Below are 22,657 nucleotides of genomic sequence, written 5' to 3'. Positions count from 1 at the left end.
CCTCCTCTGCAGCTGAAACCGACATCCAGCTTCGTTTAATCATCCGAGCACACGAGCCCTCTTCCGAAAAAAAAAAAAAAAAAAATTACACGCACGAAATGTTATCCCCGTAAATATTGCAGGGGTGAAAAACGTGAAAGCAAAGAGCGAAGAAACTACGCGAACAATTAATCTCCCGGCTCCTTCCCCACCCCCTCTTCGTTCCATCCATTTTCGCTAAAAGAAACGACCCTCTCCGTTCTCCCGCCACTTTTCACAACTTTTCTTTCCTCTGCAATAAAAAAAAAAAAAAAAAAAAAAAAACAAGCAACGGCAGCTTTCAATAAGCACTGGCTTGTTAAGAGAACCGATGAAGAAGGGAAACAAAAAAAAAAAGGATATAAAACACCCCGTGTACAGCAGCATCCGTTCATATCTCGATCCTCTTCGCTTGAGGCGGTAGAACCGGAAAGGGGCAACGGGCCCTCGCTTCGTTTGACGGCTGTTTTTCCTCCCCCTAAAAAAAAAAAGAAAGAAAAAAAAAAAAGAAAAATTGTAACAAAAACGAGAGATGGTCCAATCGAGCAATCAACAAACGCGGGAGTACAATGCGGGAAAGCGCCTGTAGGTAGAGTATATATATATGTACCCTAGGGGCCGAGCGTAGACGTTTGCGGAGCTGGCCAGCGGCCAAACGCGATTAAGTCGCCCCTTTGCCCTTTACTACGGAAGAAAAGAGCATACACGTGACCTTTACTTAGCGGCGCCTCGGCGTGCACCTGTTCCGCTACTCTTTCTCCAATCCGTCTCTCTGGGCGATTTCGAACGATGCGCTTTTGGAGTCAGTCCAACGCCTTGCATATTGCTCCGATTTGCGAATTCACCGGCCAATCCAAGGGAGATTTTTTTTTCCCCCAACTGGCATGGAAAAATTCCGTCAAAGGGGTTATTTCGGCCTTTTTGCCACAGCACACACACCGCTGGCCTTTTGCCCCACGCTCTTTCATATGGTACTCCCGCGCGGGATCTCTGCGCCCCGATCGCACACGGCCAAAAAGCAGGTTACCGCGCTTTTCCCCCATTTCCCTTCTTTCCTCCCCTTTCGTTGCAGGGTTTTTCGGCTTTCGCAATGTAATTTGTCCCCCATTTACCCGTTAGGCTGAGTGAAATGCAAACATTTCCCGCACAAAGGAGAAACTGCGATGATCCGAGCTCGTGAATCACCGCGCGTGACGATCCGCACAAATATTACCCCTCGCTCGAGCTCGTCCGTAAAACTACGCGCACATTTGTATATAAACGCTCCCTTCCGAGCTGCAATTAGAGTGTATTATCGTGTTTCCGGGTTTCATTGCTCGCGCCCTCGTAAACCAGGGGAAAAATCCGCCCATCAAAACCCCCCGTACAATCCATATTTTAACGAGCGTCCGTAGTAATATCGTTGCTCGTTTTGTGATGTACATGTACTCCGTTAAAACAAAAATAAAAAAAGGGGACATTCAAAGCCGTGATCCGAATCGTATAAATGCGCTCTTCGTTAAATCGAGTGCTCCAACGGTACTCCGGGTGTAATGAGGGTTTTCGATAAACTTGACCGTAGGTAGGTATGACTAATTAGCATCGCGGGAGGGCGTTAATTGACACACACACACTCCCGCGTCCAATAGTTGCTTGGGTGGGTCCATCGTTTTGAATTAATAAGCGCTAATGGCCTTTCTAAGTCTCGCGGGTATATACGCGACACGGTCCTGCACTAATTTCATCAGCCACCGCGTTCGCGCACATAACGATTATTTATTATTATTCATCCGCGTCGGGGTTGAAATGGTGTATTACGAGAGAGGGAGAAAAAAAAGTGGCTGTAAATCCCGCGTCATTCGCGGTAAAAAGTATACGCGCATAGGGAGGGTGTATGAATTTGAGCTTGCGAGTGTGCCGATATTGCCGGGCTTTATCGCAACATCAAACGCCGCGATAAACTCAAAGGGGGGGCGTTTTTAATAAATCGTCGGTTGTTTTTTAAATTTTCCTTTATTTCTTTCTCCCGCCAATGATTCATATTTTTTCCCATTACGATGGGGTAATGCGTTTTCCTTCATCCGCGCTCGGCGTGTGGTCCATTATAATTATCAAGCGTGAGATATTTTCCGGCCACTTGATTCTTGTTTATTTGAATTTACTTTTTCCTGCTGCTCCGTTGGAAAATCGTGGGTGACGCTGTGTGTTAACGGGCCGATAATTTCCACGCTTTGAGGGAGAAAAAAAAATTGGGGTGAGGTCGTAAACACAGTGCTTTTAGCGCTCAAAAGGTTTTCACTAAATTACTAAGCTTTTGAGTAACTTTGGCCGGGGAAGGAAGGATTTGGAGATTCCAGGGAAAAGCCTGTTGAATTCGCTTTCCATCGGGAAAATACGTAGCGGCGGAAGAGACGTTATCCTTCAATAGCTCCTTCTTCTCCTTCTTTTTTTTCCCTCTCTCAATACGTCTTGGTATTCTGAATTCGAAATAGGTAAATATGTGCCTTCCACCGTATGAATAAGAGGTGGGAATGCAGATTGGATTTTTCAAATGGAATTTGAATTACCATGGAGCGTGAAAGTGGAACTTACAGAGACAAAAACTAATCATTTTCATTGTTTTTTGTATCCTTTAGTTGGGATTACTGAAAGTACACCAGTTCTAGGACAATTTCCTGTTTATCAAGCTTAAAACTTTTGTACTTCAAAGCAAGATAACATGGTTCAATGAATATATTTATGTCCTCAATTACTATTTTAGTTTTCCATCTCGAGCGAACACACAGGAGCACTAGCACTACATGAGGTTGAATAAAAAAATACCCTCCAAGTTAGCACCTTGTTTCCCGGAGATCAAATAGAGGCTGTATCAAACGAAGTTTATGTCCATCGCTTCAATCCTTGTATCTACATAATTCTTCGCTAAATAAGCAAAGGACAATATTACGGGGTGCAAAGTGGACTCGCGATGAATCATCATTCGCGGGAGTAGCGAAAAAAAATCACAAGAATCCCTACCACATTCCGCCAGCAGCTGTGGCGGTATCGCGCCAACTAACGACATAATCTCGAGTGATGAACAGCCACTGTACACAGAGCACATGCCTCGACCGCGCCATTGTCGTTACGCCCTTGCGCGCGCGCAAACATTTACATTCACTCCCCCACCCCTCCTTCCGCTCCTTGGAAAATACTTTGGACAATAATTCAGCGCGAGCACAAAGGAGGGAGGGCACGGGATGCCTTAAACTCTCTGATGCCACACACAATTAGCGAAATCCTCGCGTAACTTGGGACGATTATTGCCTGCCTTAACCCCCCCCCCCTCACCCTGTACCTTGCGTCTCTTGCATAACTGATGTAGGGGTACGACAAACGGTGCAACAGTCGGACACCAAGAGACAAAGCTGCGCTCTGTGTCAACCAACCCATGTACGTACGTACATTACGTGATCCTACTTATTTTGTGACAATTTTTGTGTAGGGTCCCTTTTTTTTTACACAATATATTGTACTATTTGTTGTACTGCAAAAGCGATACAAGAAGTGTGCGTAAGTGACTCATACCTGCCAAGCCTCGCCTACTTCCTCGCGACCGGGAAATTTAATTATTCCCAAGCTCGAACGCGAGAATTTCCTCAAAGTTTCCGCGGAGATTCTAACGTACTCCCCCCCCCCTCTTTACGCGTGTCGTTCTGCCTTCCGCGTCTTGTTGGCTCTTTGCTCCCGACAAACGCTGTTACATGAAAGAGTTTGCCGGGCGTCTTTCAATTTGTAAACGAATCACTTTGGTACTTGTTGTCACTTGTTGGCAAAGCCCCCCAGCGATTCCTTACAAACTCGACGCTCGCTTCGATGGTTAATTTTCACGTTGGCGCGAGTTCGTCGCTAAATGAGCGGTAAGACGAAGCTTCTTTCTTTCTTTCTTTTTTTCTTCATCCAGAATAAACTGACTGGTGAGTGCAAAACAGGAGCTTCCGATATCGTTAGCGTATGGCAAAGAATATCCGATGTACGGTAAAACAGGTGCACGTATACCAGTAACCTTCTTGCTCGGCTCGTCAGCGATGGGGGAAAGTAAAAATACGGGACGACGGAGGAGTCACGCTGGGAAAGGGTATCGGTATCAGCGGAAACGAGACAGACAGCCGTAGCTCGTGAGATGGAAAGGGAAATAATATATGATCGGTGGCACGCGAGTTCATCATGCTCAGACCGTGAAATAGGCTTGGAGGTGCAACCGCCAGGCCGAATGAAATCTGCCGGTCTCGATGAATAAAAAGCTCGCCGCAAGCTCTCGCCGCGTTTTGAGCGCAAAGTTTTATGGAAAATGCGGGAGGAAAAATAAAACCCACAGGACTCGCGGAAATTCGTCCCGGCACGTGTCCCTTATACCCGTACTCCTCTAGCGAAGCGACCGAGAAATCGGGGGAGAGTTTGCGGGTAGCTGCGATCGCTTTTCTTTTTCAAACTCGATGCTCTTTTTCTCTGACTCGAAGTTTGGTCTTTCACCTGCTGCTTTTTTTTCCCCACCTCTATTTATTTGCTTTGCCCAGGGTCTTGATAATCGCAAATGGAATGTTCTACCCTTGTGGAGTCTCTTTGAAAAGACAAGACCAACTGGTGAAAAAAAAACACATACAGCTCCAATTGTTTACCCCAACGGGAGGTGTATCATTGTGGTTCACGTTGTGATCATATATATTTTCTTCCATGCGCCCCTTCTCCCTCTTCTCATCTTCCAACTTCTCCGTGCACATAGAGCGAGCTTTCGAGCTTATTCCCTTTTATAAAAGTGGCGGTGGTGGTGGTATCGATATCCGAAAGATGCCCGGAGCTTTCATCGAAAACGAATCCGAGAGCTCGTCATTCCCGCGCTCGAGCGAATTTTCCAATCTTGGCCCGCAATGTCCATCATTCGCCGGTTTTAATTCATCTCGGTGATTTATTTGCTTTCATCCCCATACTTTTTCTACCGCTATTAGTTCCTTTGAGCTATTCACTTTTACATTACAAGTATATCTGCGCGCTGGGGGAGGGGGGGGAAAGATTACTCAGCCACTCCAATCCGACGCTTTTACTCTCGTCGAATGGCATCGCAAAATAATCTCGCAATCGTTTCATCCAAAAGCCAAGTGCCCCCCCCCCACCCTCTACCTTTTCGTGTCTACATTATGTATGTATATGTATGGCTTTCCAATACTTTACCCCCTGTTTTCGTTCCCCCAAGAGGTAAAAGATGTATATGTACATGTGTACCCGGAAACGAGCACGCGAGAAGTGCAGCGCCAAGGCCCTCTCTGGAGGACCTCCCTGCACTCCACACCCCTCGATTCTTCTTTTACCCGCCCTCCTCCCGTCTTTTCTTTGTTCTTCGCGCATACGTACACCTACAGGCAATTGACAAGAAAAAAAAAAAGCTCGAAAAGAGGTGCCCGATGAAAGAGTGACCATGTAACGCTCAGAGCTTCGGTTATATATAGTTTTTCCAATGTAGCCAATAAAGCTCTAGTTTGGGGTGAGTGGTAGCGGAAGCCCCCCCCCCTTTTTTTTGTCCAATGCAGCTTGGGAAAAGCCATGGTGCTCGCTCGTGCGGAGCGATCTTACGCGGGAGGGAGTTGAGCGTCTCTCTCTCTCTGTCTCGATACACATAGCTGGTAGTTCTGGCACTTTGGTTCGTTAAATGATTCAAAGTCAAAGTGAAGGAGGTGCATTTGCACGTCGTGCGGCTGGCGTGGGAAATCGCTCGACAATTTACCCTCGCAGGGCCCGAGGAGCAAGTTTTCGGGGGGCGTGACTGGTCGCACCCTTCCCCCTCGTCAACTTTGGGGTGGGTGGGTCCGAATCGGGTCCAAACTGTTCGCGTCAGCAGCAAGTTTCGCGGGTAACCGCGCGGAGATTAACACACGCCGGAGACGCCCGGGTTATCTCGCCCCCGAGATCAAAGGGCCATTTTTCATCGAGATTTAACGCGCCCGGGGGCCTCCGCTCGCCTTGATTTGTCTTTGGCCCCCAGATTGGCACCGAAAGTTTCTTCGTCCGAGAACATTGATAAGGAAGTCGGCGTTACCCTCGATTTGCTCCCCCCCGGTTAGCTATCTTCTGCCTCGGACGCTTCAACGTCACTGCGAGGCTGGAGATTTGTGTTTTTCATACTTTTCAAAAGGGGAAGTTCTGCAGTTGGTAAGCAACGATAAAGAGTCTAATGCCTTGAGAGATTGAAACGTGATGTAGGTAAAGTGCTCCGAACAACAAATCAAGTCGCAACGAAAGCTTCGATGCAATTGCCTTTGTTTCGTTTTATTTATTTTGTTTTTGCAACTTTTACGTCGATAGTTGCGTTTGCAATAAAATTTTGACTGCAGGGGAGGATTCAATGCACGGAGCTGGGGTTGGAGTTTCGAGCCGCAGTTGGTGAACTTTTTTAATACAAACCGTTGGTTTATTGTTCTTTAGGTTTCGAGATTTCATTGTTTTTCGTCCATAAACTTTACGAAGCGAGACAAATGAAACTGCAAGAATTCGGAAACCAATTTGGAGCTTGTAAAAAAAACAGGGAGACTAAAAATTTCAAAGGTCGCTAATTACGATCGGAATATCTTTTTTTGAAAACAAATATCGAGTAATAGTTTTTTGTTGAAAAAGCCCTGACTGCTCGACGCTATTGAAAACAGAAAAACCGCAACGCCCGCCAAACAAGGAACAAAAAAAAAAATCTCAATCAAAATACATTGAAAACCTTTCCCACCGACGGCAGAAGCGGTCTTTCTTCTCTGGTGCTGTGTTAAAAAAAAAAAGGGGGAAAAGAGGCCTCCTTTCGCCGACATAAAAGCTCGCGTACACTAAAATATCGAGTGCTATCGCTCGGAAAGTAGAAAAAAAAAAAAAAGGAAGGAAGAAAGAAAAAACAAGGCCAACTTCACAGGCTTACCACACCGGAATCTCCAGTGGGACACAAGTGCCCCGGAGATGATAAATCAAACGCGCCGGGCTCGAGCGATGATGCTTTGTATATACGTCCACGTGTATAGCATGTACACACGTACAGGGTAAAAAGTGGCTCTCTTAGCTTTTTTTTTTTTTTGTTTTTCGCTCGCAAGAAAAAGCTATTCAAGTCGAGCTCAGCCCCCTCTTCAATGGAGTAACCCACTCCCGGGCTTTTCGAGTGAATTCTGATCTTACGGTGCATCGCCTATACATAACCGAGATTTTCCCTGCTCCCGGTGAAAATCCGACCGACTTAAAGCCAGTCGGGCACACGAGAACTTTTCATCTCTGCGGCTCCTGTATTTCGTGGAAGCTGGGGGATAAACCTTCAGAGGGCCCCTTCCCGCTGCTACACACTGATGGGCGACTGATGGAACGCACATGAGTTTATTGCGTATTTATCACGATTGGCTAGCCACGAAGAAGCTTTTCGAGGGTCTACGATTTTTGTAAGCTATTTCAACCCTTTGAAAAAGCTCGAGGGGCTGTGCAAGTCAATTAAAAAATATTGCCCAGACTTTCAAGTCCATTTGAAGTAACAAGACTTTTAAGTCTTTCAAAGACTGCTAAAAGCTCGAAAAGGTGTTGGACGTTTTATCGAGACTTTGAGGAGGTCAGCTTTGCATATTGAAAAAACTGTGATTAATTATTGTTTAATCTTTAAGTAATATCGATGGTGATTTGCCTTGATTTCCAAAGTAATTCTAGATGAAAAAAAGTAATAAAAACATTAGTGTCCACCTATGCTAATGGTATGTCTTAACAAAACTAACTCCGTACACGATACCATTTCTATAAAGTATCCAAGCGTACGTATATATTCCACTCGAATGTTTGAGCCCAATCGTAGCCCGCAGTAATCAACTGAGCCGCCTCGCTCCGTCTCGTACCCCAATGGCACCGACTTGGGTCTATAATTAGCCGAGTATACTTATACATACATTTGAAGCAAGAGAGAGAGAGAGAGAGAGCCGTCGTCTTGTCTAGCTTCGACGAGCGCGTGCACGTATACTCGAGCTGCCAAGTGTGGCGCACGATCGAGGAGTCGTCGACTCTTGAGCGCCTTTCCCGCTCGATTGAGCGTATCCCTCGCGAGATCGCGAGCCAAATAACTCATTTCCTACGATTTTACCATCCCCCCTCCCTTGGAGAGTCGTTTTCCACGTGTGTCTGAGGGTACGAACGAACCGTAACTATGCACGAGACAGATGGATTCGTGATTATTTAAAACAATAAATATGGGTAACATGAGTTTTAATGACTAGATTATGGAATGCTGATGATTTATGCACTCGGATGTGAATGAGCTTAAAAAACATTCATTACACCGAGTGTTTTAATAGCACATATTTTTTTCCGGAAAAGAGTATCGATGGGGGATATTTGTTCCACTACACAGTAAGTTTAGAGATTTTTCAAAATCCCATGTTTCTTTCGGTTTCTATGCTTGATTTTACATTGAAAACACCCGAGAAAAGTAAGGATTGGATGAATATAGTTGTGACGATTATTGGAAAAATCGTAAATGGGTTAAAGGAATCATACCAATATTGAATGATCTACCGTCTACTTGCAGTCGTTGTACGCCGTATTCATTAATCATGATCAACACGAATGGCGAAAGCAATGGTAACAGCGTAGACGGAGGATCATTCAATCTTAACATTGATTCCTGGCACTTCGGGAACAATGTATACGCAAACTGTCTGTTTCTTCTTCTGTAAGCTTCATCAATCTTGCAGCGCATCCGGTGTACGTAAGTGCACAAATAGCACGTGTGTCCGTGCCACGGGTTGTCTTTCGTCTCGATGCTTTTATGGCAAAGTAGCCAACAACGAGCAGTGGGAGGTCGATTGACCTGAATCCATAAAAAGTTTTCCATTAGTCATACATACGGAGCGAACAATGTCTCGCAAGCTCGACAATTACAAAGTGCATCAAATTGACGAATCGCGCGTCAGCATCTGATTTCACGAGGGGACAAAACAGATGAGTGAAAAAATTTCTCAACGCCGATAAATCACAACGGCTCCCCCCTCCTCGGGCTTACGAGTACTTTCGATGAGGAAAATGAGTTCCCCGAGGGTCTCCTCCGCGCGAGACTTCGCATCCATCATTTCGCGCCTCGTCTAATTTGTACTTGTGCACTTTGCAGCCTATCAATCGGAGGTGAGATCACGATGTGTCGTAAAGGTCATTCGCGCGATGTACCACGTGTGGACTCTTGTCAACCACTGCGTCAATGATGAATAAAAGTGACCACCAATCAAAGAAAACAAGCCGTGCCGAAAGAAGACAATAGCGGTGCCATTGGTTTTTTACAATAATCACTCGGAGGATAATCTGTTTCTTACATTGTGTTTTGCCGTGTACGTGGCATCCATCGCTCGAGAATCCCATACGGTCGCCGTCATTGTTTGTTTTCTTATTTCATCGGCGTGCAATGGCCCCGGCACGATCTTCCCTCCATTCGTGCGCAACCATCTCTCTTTCCCGAGAAGAAAACCATTAACTACTTGTGCTGGATGGAGGAAAAACAAGGCGCGTGCAGAGAGAGAGAGAGAGACACGTACACGTAGGTACAGGGTGTACAAGGGAAGAACGACGCGACGCTGTGCTCCCGTTGCAAGATGGATCGCTTACGGCTTGTGTATACACCGGGGGTGCTCGCAACTTTGCCGGGATGTCATTAGACATCCATTTTCTCGGGCGTCTTATTCTCTTTTTCGCGCTCCCCGAGTGTTACCTTAGCTCCCCCCCCCCCTTTTTTTTTGTTCCCCCGCGCTTCTTTAGCCGTGGAGCGCAGCGGGAAAAGAGAGATACGAGGGCCGTGGATTCAATGTTTCGGGCGTTGGGAGCGCGAGAGTACCAATATTCTGTCCGTTTGCGCGGCGCTTTGGAGGGAGCTTCGAGTGTACGTTTCCCCGAGCTTTTTTTTTTTCGTTCCATTTCATCTTCTCCGCTGGAGACCGGGGCTTTTCGCGAGAGCTCGGTTTGATGAGCTCTTGAAAGTGGTATTTATTTGAAAATAGACGATTTTCTCTCGGCCGATCGTGCCTGCAACTGCTACCGGGGCTATTGTTGCTTTCGTTGTTTTCGCTCGGCCGGTGTATGTGTGTACTCCCTCGTGAGCTTTAGCTCGGAGCGTTGCGAGAAAAATTGAAATCCTAAATGCCCCGCGTACCACTCGTGCTCTGTTTGTTTTTTTCTTTTCTTTTTTTTTTTTTTTTGTTTTATCCCGTAATTTTCTCCGCGCGCTCGTTCGTATACTCTGTATGAATAAGTTTGTTTGAGGTTTTTTCTTTTTTTTGTTTCTGCGGACTCGGTTGGATTTTCAACGTTTACGCTGATGTGAGCTTGCAGCCATGATTGCGCGGGATTCTAGATGTCGAGTTTTCTCGTACTTTTTGCGCGAAAGGTAATGTGGTTTGTGATGCTCGTAATTAAATTTTATCAGCTTGGGAAGATTATTCCGAAAGAAAATTCCAACTGTTGGATAAAACAAATAAATATATATAACAAAATCGTGTTTCAATGCTTTTTCATTAAATATCACAATCGTTGTTGCGTTGCAAAATTTGCCAACAAAGTGATGGTAAATTTTCATCGGAGCATCGGGTGTAATTGATCGATCAGTGTTCATGGAGACAACGCGTGTGACGGAGAGTAAATTTAAATGTAACGAATGGAAGCTTTGAGTGAATGTATTGTACTCGACTGATCGATTTTCCAAACGCACCCATCGACCATTAAATGTTTTATTTTAAGCGCCAAAAATTCCCCACCAATCGCCGTCCCATTCAATTCCCAAGTACTTATATAAATGCGTGGACAGCAAGAGAACGTCGATTGTCCCCTCGGCAAATTGCGAGCGCGACTTTGTTCCCAGCGAAAACGCTGTTCGAGCTTAAAATTCGACCGCCCCGTGGTAATGAGATTTCCATCAACGGTTCATTCACCAAATGAATTATTTCGTACAAAAAAACAGGGGTGGTCGAAGGGGTGGAAAACGACGTGCAATCGAGCATCGCTTATTTCGACGAGATGCCTTCGAAGCGTGATTCTAATGAAGCCTTTTTACATAATCCCCCGCGGCTGAGCTTGCGCGAAAGCTTTTGCAGCCCGAGTCCGAGCGAGTGCCACATGGCTCCACTCCAAGCTCGGGTGCAGCGTCCGCGCAAAAGTCGTTTCGAGTGCGTTCAGGTGCATCGTCGGGATCTTACGTAAGACGCGCGCGAGCAGGAAATGAGCGGGTCGTGCCAAGATACGGTGCTTTTTCCGCGTTTGCCACATTTTATCGCGAGTACGTACGTGTACAGGTAAGTTCTCTCGACTTGAACCGAGGATCCCTTGGACCCCAAGTACGGTCAGTCGTGATTTTTTTTTTTTTTTTTTTTTAATGGTATGATTGCATTAAGAGTATAGGCTTGAATAATTTGGTAAGTTAGAGTAGACCAAGACGGTGCAGGCAGAGCAAAGGTTTCGGTAACTGAAGGTAATTAGTTTCGAAAGAGCATACCAAATGTTGTTAAATGTTGGAGCAAAAATAAATGATATTAATGTTTTAATTTATTTGAAATTGCTAGCTTTGTTGTTGAATGGAGAAAAAAAAATAGAGGGAAAAAGAAGCTACGCAACCACTCGGAATTTTTTATTTAAAATCCCGTTTTGAATGATAAAAACTCCCGGAAGAGCTTAAAATTGTAAAAACTTGATTTAATGTTTTAATCCACGCGGACGGTGCAATCCGACCTTTAAGGGATTAGAGCACTGGAAATTATTACTCCAAAATTTTCACAAAAAAAAAAAACTTAATACTTTATTAACGCAGCTTAAAAAGTTTTTTAACTCTATGCGCCAACATATTAGCGTTTGAGCACGTCAAATGTAGTCTGTAAGCCACGTGTAAACCAAGTTGACCGAATCACGCGAAAATGGCTACCGAGTGAAACAGATCCACCGCGCCAACGAGAAACGAAAAGGGCGAAAATCTGATTTTCATTTGTACTCTTTTGCCATTCCCTTTGAAGACGGGCACTTTTCATTAGTATACCCAACCGCGGCAAAACGCATCCCCCCCGGCCAACTCGTGCCCCGCGTGGCAAGGATAAAATATAGACGGTATGAAAAAAAAAAAAAAAAAAAATCCCAACACGTGCTCTATATAGTCCTGAACGTCTGTGAACTCACGCGGTGGTATAGCCAGTGGTGACGGAAAATTGAAAAAGACAAAGAGTACAGAGGACTCTGCCGTGATGTGTACACGGAGAGACCGAGGGACGGCGAGTTGTTTCTAATTTGGTATCGCGGTAAAAATCGACGCTCCGTCTAGACTGCGGCTCCGCCGGTCGCGCGTCACGGCAAGAGCCGGGAGGGAAGAATCGGGACGGAAAGAAAGAGGGAAAAGTTCGCGGTGGAAAAGAGACGGAAGCGCGTGAGACGGCTATACGTGTGCCATCAGGGGAGAGCTTTCGCAGCGGCTCTCGAGCGAAACACACCGGAAAACGGGACGCATCAATCTATTTATGTATTCCGCCTCGTTGATGCGAAAGGGAGAGGGATATGCAGCTATTCCGCCCGCTATGGCTCTACTCTCGTTTTTTCCCCCCTCGCCCTGCGAGCTTTGCTCTTTCATCTTGTTCCGTTTCTGCGGACTCGCGCTAAAGATTATACCTGTACCTACACCGAAAGGTCTCTCTTCGTAACATCTCCCTCTTTTTGGCTCGTTTTCACTATGTTGCTGTGATTATTACGTTTTATCGGGGCCTTTTTTTTTACCATTTGTCATCTAATGAGCTTAATTTTGGACTGCGCGTTCGTGTCGAGCTGAATGTTTGACGATTAAACTTTTTTTCAAGTTTTCTTGTTGATGGGTACATTGTAAGAAAATAAAACAGTATATCTGATATTGAACAGCCCATGGTTGGTCAATGAGAGAATTAATATTGGTGCGAGGAAAAATAACGTGACCGATAGGTACCCTTTGAGAGCTTTTTTTGGCTGCGGGACATTGCTTTGTCGCTGCAGTATTAATCAACGCATGACATATTGTACGCGTCGAGAGAGCTTAGAAATATTGAAGGTACAATACAGCTAAAAAAATTACGTGGTATTTTTTTGCTGTCTCCATTTTGAATATAAAATCACCGAGTGCGTGAAGTTAAACGGAAAAAAAAAATAAAATTGTGTCATCGTACTTCAAACCAAGACAAGTGTATTTTTTGCAACTTTAATACTTTTCCAGCTAATTTTTTGTTGTGAGATTGAAATTTCCAACTATTCCCGGATGAAAAATTGGCTTTTTTTTTAAGGAAATCTGTGCCTTTGTTCTGGAACTCAATTGTATAAAACATTGGTACACAAATTAATAGAAAAATAATAAAATCTCTGTACCACAAGTTATCGTGTTTTATTAAGACGAAGTTATCTATACAAAAGAGTTAATTATAAACGTAATGTAAGACAACAAAAACTACACTAATTACGATGAAAATCAAAAATTTAAATTTTACAAGGGTTCGCTGTTTATGCATTCAAATGAAATTTAAGGTATACCCTAGAGCACACAAAAACAGCGCATAATGAAAACCATCTCATTCGGGCATCCGATGTGGTGTCCACTTCCGATTCACATGTCTCGGACAAGTTTTCTCCTCGTGCATTTTCGCCACAGTGATGGGGAGTTCAGGGCGGCCCAACGGAGCGAAAACTCCTGTAATGCTGTCTGATGAAAAGTGGTCGGTCGAAGAGGGGGCCAAGGGAGCGAGACGCGGATTTGAATGCAAGAAATAGACGAACGTGAGAAAAGTATGATTTCAAACACCCGTTTTTCTCGTTTTGCTACTGTTGCTGCCTTTGCAACGCAAGGGGGCTTCCACAGGGAGGAAAGTAAAGTGAAAAGTTGCACTTTTTTCTCCCCCACGTAGCTCTCTCTCTCTCTCTCCCTCTTTTTAGAGTCATTTTGTATACATCGAGTTTAATATTGAAATGGCCGCTCTTTGATGTGTATACGTAAGCGCGTCCATGGGCTGACCCTTGATTTTAAATTAAAATACCAGCTTTTGCTGGTTTCATTCGGTAAATTTACTTAAATTTACGTTCGAGTATTTTAATTTTGCGACGTACGTGCATCGGGTACTTTTTTCCCCACAACGCAACTTGTAACCCAAAAATTTTACGCGAAAAGATAAAAACCATAAACATTTACTTGTTCGCAAACCCGATACACCTCCATTTCGTAAATTGGAGGGCACGAGCTTCACACTACAAGTGTTATCTCTCGGTGCTACCTCGTTGAAGAAGATGTGCACGGACGACCCAGACGTACGCTGTAAACCCGCATAAAAGAAGAATAGGCTTCACGCGAAAGTAAAAACTTTGACGTCACCTTGCAGGGGGGAGCAAATTATTTTCCCACCCTATTTTTTTGTCTAGGTTTCCAGTACTCGTCTTTCACCCATGTAGTCTCGCTTCTACTTCTTTGATCACCTGCATGACCCTCTGCTCTGGAGGGTAATGTAATATTCCTTTGTAACGAAATAGGGCCGAAATTTCAAGGGACATATTTTTCTTTATAACAGTATACTGTTTGTCACGTTGGGGAGATATTGGTATTTTCTTCAGCATTTCTTCGGAGGGAGGAAAAAAAAATTTTTCATTGGACTTGATGCAAAAAACGCTCGTTCCTTTGTGAAACGTACCTATCGCATTCTGTTGAACAAACTGTATACTCTTTACACCCGACGATGCAAAATATATTTTTTTTTTTTTCATCCCCGTCCGGACAACACAGTCCGAAAATAAACACTTTTATAACTAAGCACATTACAGTCGTCACTCCATTTCAGCGATTAAAAACAGCAGCGAAATGTTTTCAATGGCTTTTGTTGCCCCTCAAAAGACAATTGTTTGCATCAAACTGCCCCATACCTCGAGAACGAGTCAATCCTTACAACAGTTATACAATTGTAAAAACTCGGCATTCTTCTGACTCTGTTTGCAATCTTCCGCATTAACAATTTTTCCAAAGAAAGGAAGGGAAAAGATGGTATGAACACGAGAATCTTGAGTTGCTTTTTCTTTCATTTTCGGCGATATAGTCTGAAAAGTTCACTCGAGCAACGGTAGTAGTAGGCCCAATAAAGCCGAGGGAGTCGATTTTTAATTCCCTCGGTGCACGACGAGCCAAGCCGAAGCGCAAAGGCATTAGCGCGCGAAAAAGAATTTTCAAGTCACCGAGGTAAATAAGAAGAAAGTTTCAGGGAGAAATCGGAGAGTAAAGTCGAAGAGTTTCCGCGGACTCTAACCCCTTGGTGAAAAAAAAAAAGGTCGGAGCTCTCGAGGTAATTATTCGCGACGGCCGCGCACAGCCGAGTTCAATAGGTAGCCGTGTGATCGAGGAGCAGCCGGCCTCCCTCGGGAAAATCTCTTCTTCCCCACCTCATCCCTGAACAGAGAGACTCGACGAAAGAGGCCCCACCCCTAACTACCCTGGCGCTGTACCTCCACGTGTTATCCTCCCTCCGGTGTATAGGAATGTATGTAAGGAGTGTGGGGGTAGGATATAACCCGGAGGAGGGGATATGCAAATGAAATGAAATCCTTGTTGAACCTTTTCGCGGCACGAGCTCCCTGCGAAGCCTCTATTTTTATATTCGTTTCCTTTTCCTGGTCCGGGGCTCCTTGCCTCTGTACACGGGAGGAGCTCCGAATCGCGCTGTTAACGCTGCAGCTGCTCGGCTGATGATTTCTAATGGGCTCCCACGTACGGTGGCCCGGCTATTTCCTCGGCCCTTCTTTTCCAGAGTGGCTCAATAATACCCGCGTTATCGGCCCTCTAACTTTTTATTTTACCGGCGATTGCCTTTTTTTTCCTTTTACTTCGCGCTTTCCTTTCTTCTGTTTGTGCATAAATGGCCGTAGAATCGAATCGTCGTTATGCTAATTCCCAGCTGGAGGGGCATGGACTTTTATCGTATGGGGTGCTCTATTGAAAATTAAGATGAGTTTTTTTTTTTTTTTTTTAAGAAAAACCATTTTTTTGGTTGCAGGCGGAGATCAAAAGTGGTGATATCGGCGGCACGACCGGAGGACAGCGGAAGGTACGAGTGCGTAGCCGAGAGCACTTCCGGTCACAGGGCTTCACTCGCGGCCCAGCTTCTAGTCTATCATGATACGAGAATTCCGGAGACCAGTAAGTATACGGGCCTATTTATATAACGTACCAACATTTTCTTTTTCTTTTTTTCTTTCCATGATCGATTTTTAGTGGATTAGTCTCTTATGAGACGTCAATTTAACAATATGGCAATTTCGATCGATGGGACTCTTTGCAGATACATTTTTCTTCCAGTTCACCGGGTATTCAAAACGACGATTAGCGTGCGATGTAACACTTTGGCTGTTCTCGAGGCCGGCAGGGGTTGGTTTTACATGCTGCTTTTCTACTTGCGACCCGAAAATTCAAGCTAGTGCTCGCTGGTGCGTGAAAACGCGTTCCCTCGTCGCATGAGTTGTTTTCATTTTTGGCTCGATAAATTTGATCTCCCACGCGAAAAAGGAGGGATTAGTTTTTATTGGAAAAAGAAATGAAAATTCATCGATGAGGAAGCGAAAAATGTGTAAGCTTGAAAAATAAAAGCTCACCCTCACGCTTGTATTTACTCAGCCGTGAATACATAAGCCTGGTATTCAAATTCACGGCCCGAACGAGTATATATATATGTAAAAAAAAAAAAATCTCGAAAATCGCGATTGTTAAACCCGTTCCTTCAAACAAATAATCAAATATCCGGGCACTCGTCGAGAAATCATCATACATTTGTGCTTTTGATAATAATCGCTGGCTCTTAATAACTTAAAAATCAAAAGCTCCGATCAAAATTTCCCCGACAGCTCCGACAGTGGAAAATAATCATCGCTGCCCGGACTTTGTGGGAGAGTATTTTTAAAAAAATCGTTAAATCATCGAGAAATGCCCCGAAACGCGCTTGGAGTGTATAATGCGTTCCCTCGTACGATGGGGGAGGCGGTCGATTGGCTCGTTTCGGCGTGACGAGGAGAAAAAGAAAAAGCCGGCAGCACAATGAGGTACTGGGAGCCAGCGGATGCAGCTTGACCCCTAAAAGTGCAGAATCACTAACTCCCTCCCTCTCTCTTCGTTCTGAACGATATTTCCCCGAGCTTGCGTATATACACACGCGAGATCAGGCCGAGCCAATTTCCCAGGATACAATTTATCCTCCGCTCTCGTGTATCTCGTTCTGACTAGCTGGCTTGGAAAATTTTTTTTCCCTCCCCTTTTTTTTTCACCCTCGTTCGATCTCTTGTCTAGTGTTTATTTTCCTCCACCCCGGCCGCGCGTTCTTTCTATTTTTCCGCGCGGTGGAAAATTTATCATCATTAGAAATTAAAGTTTCGCGTTGTAACTTTTTTTTCTTTTTTTTTTTTTTCACCCTCTCTCTGACAAAACCCGTATATATACCTTTGCAGTGCAACTCGGGGGGAAAAAATGGGAATTATGCACGCGGACGACAAGCATAAAGAGAATTTAATGTTATTTTCAGAATCGAGCCTCCACCGCGCCTGGGCTTTTAATTAATTTTTCACCGGGCTCCTTTGTCAAACGTATTTCTTTATTAATTTCCCGAGTAACGCATCCGCCGGCTCCCTATTGAACTGCGGATCGTGCAGCGTCCGCGTTTCGTGTGCACGGAGAGAGCCCACCTATTAGAGGGAGCTGTGTGTATCCGTGGGCGTGTCGCCTCCTTTCCCGTGTCTCGTCTCGTGTGAAGCTCCGAGCTTTCGGCTTTGACTTTTCCCCCCCCCCTTTTTTTTCTACCTCATCCCTTTCGTGTCAGTTGTTGTTGCAGGCACGCTACTCCCGGAAGGGATCGGGTTGCGAGCTGGCTGCTCTTTTCGCCTCGATGAACAGAGAGAGAGGTAATTTTGTTTTACACACGTCGATACGGGGGACATTTTAATTAGCTCCCATTGTTCGCCAGCTTTTGACAAAGAAATCGAGACGGGGATTCTTTGGTTGTACGCTAATAAGAGAGCCATGACTATTAAAAAAATGTGTGTTTCGTGCGGTACGGTTTGACGAAATCAGTCGCAAGCTCGGGTCCGTGTAAATTGGCGAAACGAAGGCGAGGCAATCTCGTAATGGCACCGAGAGGCGCCGGTATGGAAGTGTCAAGTGTGGAAGTGGCGTTGATTTGAAAGCAAAGTCATTGTTGGAAAATACGTGTCAGTAAGCCGAGGCTGGAGCAAGCTCAGGGCCGCGATTTCTCGGATGACGGGGCACGTCGACGGCAACGTTTTTTCGAAAAAGTATACAACAGTCTTACGACGAATATTCTCATCGAAGGAGCTTATGTTTTCCAAGCAAAGATGTAAAAGCGGGTCACGAGTGATTTCACGCGAGGTCCACACGTGTATGGATGTAGTAACATTTTTAGTTTATTATAGAAGAGAAAAAAAAAAAGATCGTGAATGAGAGAGCACAATTAAATCAAGCATCCGGTTTAATTATAAGAGAATCCCGAGCGAGAGCACATTCGAAGCCGAATTAGCATTTTAATGAAGTGCTACCGCGGAGAGCGGTAAAGCTCCCTCGTATTAGCCGAAACGGAAGAGAAGAAAGGCAAGTATATGACCAAAAATCCGCGCGAGCGAGACAACTAAAAATAGTAGCCCAGGAGGGTGAGGCAAAATAAAACGTGTCCAGTTTGCGCGGGCAGATGGGCGGGGGGGGGGGGGTGGGGGGCGGTCTCATTAAAATGTTCATGAATAAAAAAGCTCCGGTCCACCGCGACTTCTTCATTTGTCTCGTAGGGCACGCTCGCTCCGTCGCTCCATAGAAAATAACCCCCTCTCGCTGCGCTCCCGATGTCCATGCGCGCACACACACACACACACACGCACACGTGTGTACCGCTTTTGCATACATTTTCTCCCCGCCCCTCTCTTTCTTGAGTCTATTGCTCTCGGAGTCGTAATAAAAGCGGCGTCGTCGCTCCGTGCCCAAGTTACGCTACTGCGAAAATGCTCGAGCGGTCACGCACCCCTTGCGCATTCCAAGCTGCTCGTGGGTGCTAGCGCATAAGAGGCTGGGGCTTTTTTTTTCTTTTCTTTTCTTTTCTTTTTTTTTTTTTTTTTTTTCTGAAAAAAAGGGAAAAAGCAGCAGGGGGTGGTGGTGGTGGTGGTTGTTCATGCAACCCTGGACTCGCCACTTTTTACCCTCGGATCTCTCCACTCAGACGGCTTTCGCTGTTGACGAGAGGCGAGTTGCTCTGTATATTACTGGGCTACGGCGTATAAAGAGAGAAAAAAAAAAAAAAAAAAAAAAAAAAGATAGGGGGAGAGCCGAGGGCGCAAGACTCGAGTGGATTTTCTTTGCGAATCATTACGCGGAAGTCACGGCAAACACGCGCTCTTGTGTCCTCTTAAAATGACGATTGCCCGACGATATACCCGACTTTCTCCCCCTCGGTGACTACGACGCTTTCAAAGATTTATCTTTCCTCGCGATCGCTCTTTTAATTTTTCTGCACCGCAGCTTTGGATTGACAATCAAGTTTGAATAATTGTGCACGAGTGATATGATAAGACGACGTGTCAGCTGGATAGTATGTAAGACGCGAACAACACCGCATCCCCTTGATGACAATTAGCCTCCGTTTCCACGGCTTTATACTCGTTGACGGTATAGCTAACGAATCCAACCCCGATGTGCATACAGACGCGCATTCTCGGATGAACCTTCGTGGCGACCCCAATAAGAAATACTTGCACAGCAACGATGCACCAAGTACAACCAATCAGAGAGAGAACAAATGCATATACATAACTATGATGATGATGATAGTCAATGTGAAGCTATGCACCCCACTGGTGCACACACCCAATTCATAATACGCTCCGTTGAGGTTGTATATACACACAGACCGAAGCATATAAGACCGCTCATCAATGCCTCAATTACAAGGAGGATAACGAGTAGGTGTGGAGGTGAGGGGGGGGGTGAAAGTCACGGGGAGAAATGCGCCCCGACAAGCCACTAGTCTATATACGCACCATATCCCTAGAAACAAGCCATCTCCCCCCGTTCATGAACTCGTGCTCATTACGCGCAGAGAGGGTCGGATATCGGTCTCTACCCACCACCACCAGCAGCAGCAGCAGCAGCAATAACGACCCGGGAGTCGCGAGCGACAAGTGGATTTAGTGCGCTGCTGACAATTAATCTCATCAAGCCGGCCTGGGCCACCGGCTGAATTATTGTTATACATCGACTGGCCGCCGATAGATGGGACGGTCCTGGCTCCCTTGGGGGTGCGCGTGAAGGATGAGAAGGGCAGTGCCCGGCCATTGTTGGGTCCGAGGAGACTGCTGAGATCTCTCCCTACCCCTCTCGATGTACAACTTTGCCTTCGAGTTCTCGGGAGGAGTTCTGATTGGGCCGATTGTGCGAGGGAGGCGGACCACCGGTTTATTTGCGCGTTTTCGGGAGGACTTTTGTAAATTATGCGCCGCATTTTACGCGATATCACATTGCTAAAGCCTCGGTGGGGCTGACGAAAATATATATGGAATGTACTGGTTAATGTAACTTTGCTTTGTTACTGATTGTACGTCGAGTCCTTTTTTTTTTTTTTTTTTTTTTTGGAAAAGCACGTAACGAACACCCCATGAAAGTTACCCCGTACGAACTTTCCCAACGAGCAGAACAGTGGAAGAGTCAAGGGGAAGGTGAAGAATGTAGCGCGGCGCGCAATCGACGCTCCAAAGTGTCAACAGCTCGGCGCGCATTGTGTTCCCAGGCATTTGGCAACAATGGATACCACACACCTTCAAGCCCCTGCAAGCATAAGAACGCCGATACACCGAGCCGCCGTGTAGACATTACCTCGATATCTCACCTTCGGGGAGGGGGGTTGGGAGACCCGCCCACCGCAGGAGCTACTTAGGGCCGTGTTTAATGCACGAGCCCCAGCCACTGCATTATTATCGAGGCTGGAACCAGAAAAAGCACTTAATCTTCGATTTACTTCGCTAACGAACTTCGGGGGGTTTACTATACTCCTGATACCCTGGAAACTGGAAATTCTCGCTTATTACAGTATACGTAGTAGGGCTTCGATGGAATATATATATATTTTTTTTTACCTATTGGATAAGGGATTTTGATTAGCTTTTACCTCGGCTTTCACACTTTTTTATTTATTGCAATTTTTAAATGCCCTTCATGAATGTGAAGCATGGAAATGAGCACATTTCATTTTTGCAGAGCTTGAATATTTTATTTGACCGATAATCCATTTTGAAAGTCACTTCGTGACGTTCTACTTTTATTATATTTTCATGGTGAATTTCACTTGAGTATTACCAGACATCGAATCAAAAAGTAATGTCTACTGATTCATTACATTTCTATGAAATATTAATACCCATTTTCGCGCGCAACGGTACATTCACGATGGTGATGTCGATAAAATGTTTATTATAAATCCGAGTAAAAGCAAAGTTGTCTTGGTTGGTATTTTTAATAAACCCAAGTGTCCCTCCAGCTGTCCGCCGAGATAAGACCTCGAGGCGTGAGCTTTCTCCAGATCACTTCCTTATGCACGAGTGTTTGCTCGCTTTCGCCCGACGCGCGCCCACGCAAACTCGCACACGTACCCGAGTCTCGTCAGTGGAGAGTTTGGCAACTTCTTGCGCGCGTACGTATACGTACACACGTACATGTATACGTCTGACTGCGAAAATACGAGGCACGCTGGAAACGTGCCTTTCGCGTCGCTCCGAGGCTGTTGCAATTACTTTGGATGTTTTGCGGGGTAACGCGAGCTTGGCTGTGGTAAATTTTCAATGGCGCTCTCTCGGCGAGCATCTTGGGGAATTATCTTTAGTGCGTATCACGGGGTTTCGCGTAAGCGATTACGTTATAAGCGCAACCGCGTCGAGGTATTAGAATGCACATTTAGCGCGTCTTACCGATGCTTGACTGTATCTACTTAAAATTTCTGCGGACGTCGTATACAAGCCAGAAAGTAATTGTTTTTAATTATTTTCATTGGAGTCATTTGACTGTCATCATAGTACCGTTATTTGGTAGATCTTTGAAATCAAATTAATTATTGGATCTTCGTTTAATATGTGATTTTTTTTCGTTGCGCATAAACAAGTGCCCAAACTGTACATGCGTTTCAACATCAGGTTAATTTCCACATTATGATTATTCTTTGTGACTTTATCATTTAAAATACGTACCTTTTGAGATTAAAGAATTTTTTTAAAATCCCCATTTGTGCTACCATCAATGAAATGTTTCAAAGTATGCGTCTCTATAATAAACCACGAGATGAACCTAAGCTAATAAACTTTCAATTAAAAAGTCTTTCCCTCCCAATACACGTTTCTCAACCTTTTATCAACTTAAAAGTACAATGACGAGAAAGCGTAATAAAATACTGCGTACAAGAACCGCTTTGGAGACACTCCAAGAGATACAGCAGTGACCGAACTATACCAGATAAAAAGAGCGAGCCAAGAAACGTTAAAAACACACACTCACCGAGACAACTCACATGGGTACAAGCGTTGGGGGAGAATATTCTTATTCACTTAAATCGAGCTTATAATACGACGCTTTGGAACTTTTCTTCCTCTC

General features: G+C 45.0%; 1 protein-coding gene across 1 annotated transcript in view; it reads left to right on the top strand.

Moving 5' to 3' along the window:
- vn (membrane-bound neuregulin protein vein) overlaps positions 1–22,657 on the top strand; it is a 148,574-nt gene that overhangs the window by 100,519 nt on the left and 25,398 nt on the right. Inside the window, exon 4 of the mRNA XM_089590743.1 lies at positions 16,035–16,177. Coding sequence (XP_089446869.1) covers positions 16,035–16,177 — 143 coding nt within the window. The remainder of the gene's footprint in view (positions 1–16,034; positions 16,178–22,657) is intronic.

The sequence above is a fragment of the Copidosoma floridanum genome, unplaced genomic scaffold (genome assembly GCF_036245765.1).
Source record: "Copidosoma floridanum isolate Cflo_tuat_1 unplaced genomic scaffold, Cflo_Japanese_pri ptg000013l, whole genome shotgun sequence".
Taxonomy (NCBI): domain Eukaryota; kingdom Metazoa; phylum Arthropoda; class Insecta; order Hymenoptera; family Encyrtidae; genus Copidosoma; species Copidosoma floridanum.
Note: the sequence above shows the minus strand (reverse complement) of the source record. Positions and strands in the feature narration are given on the sequence as shown.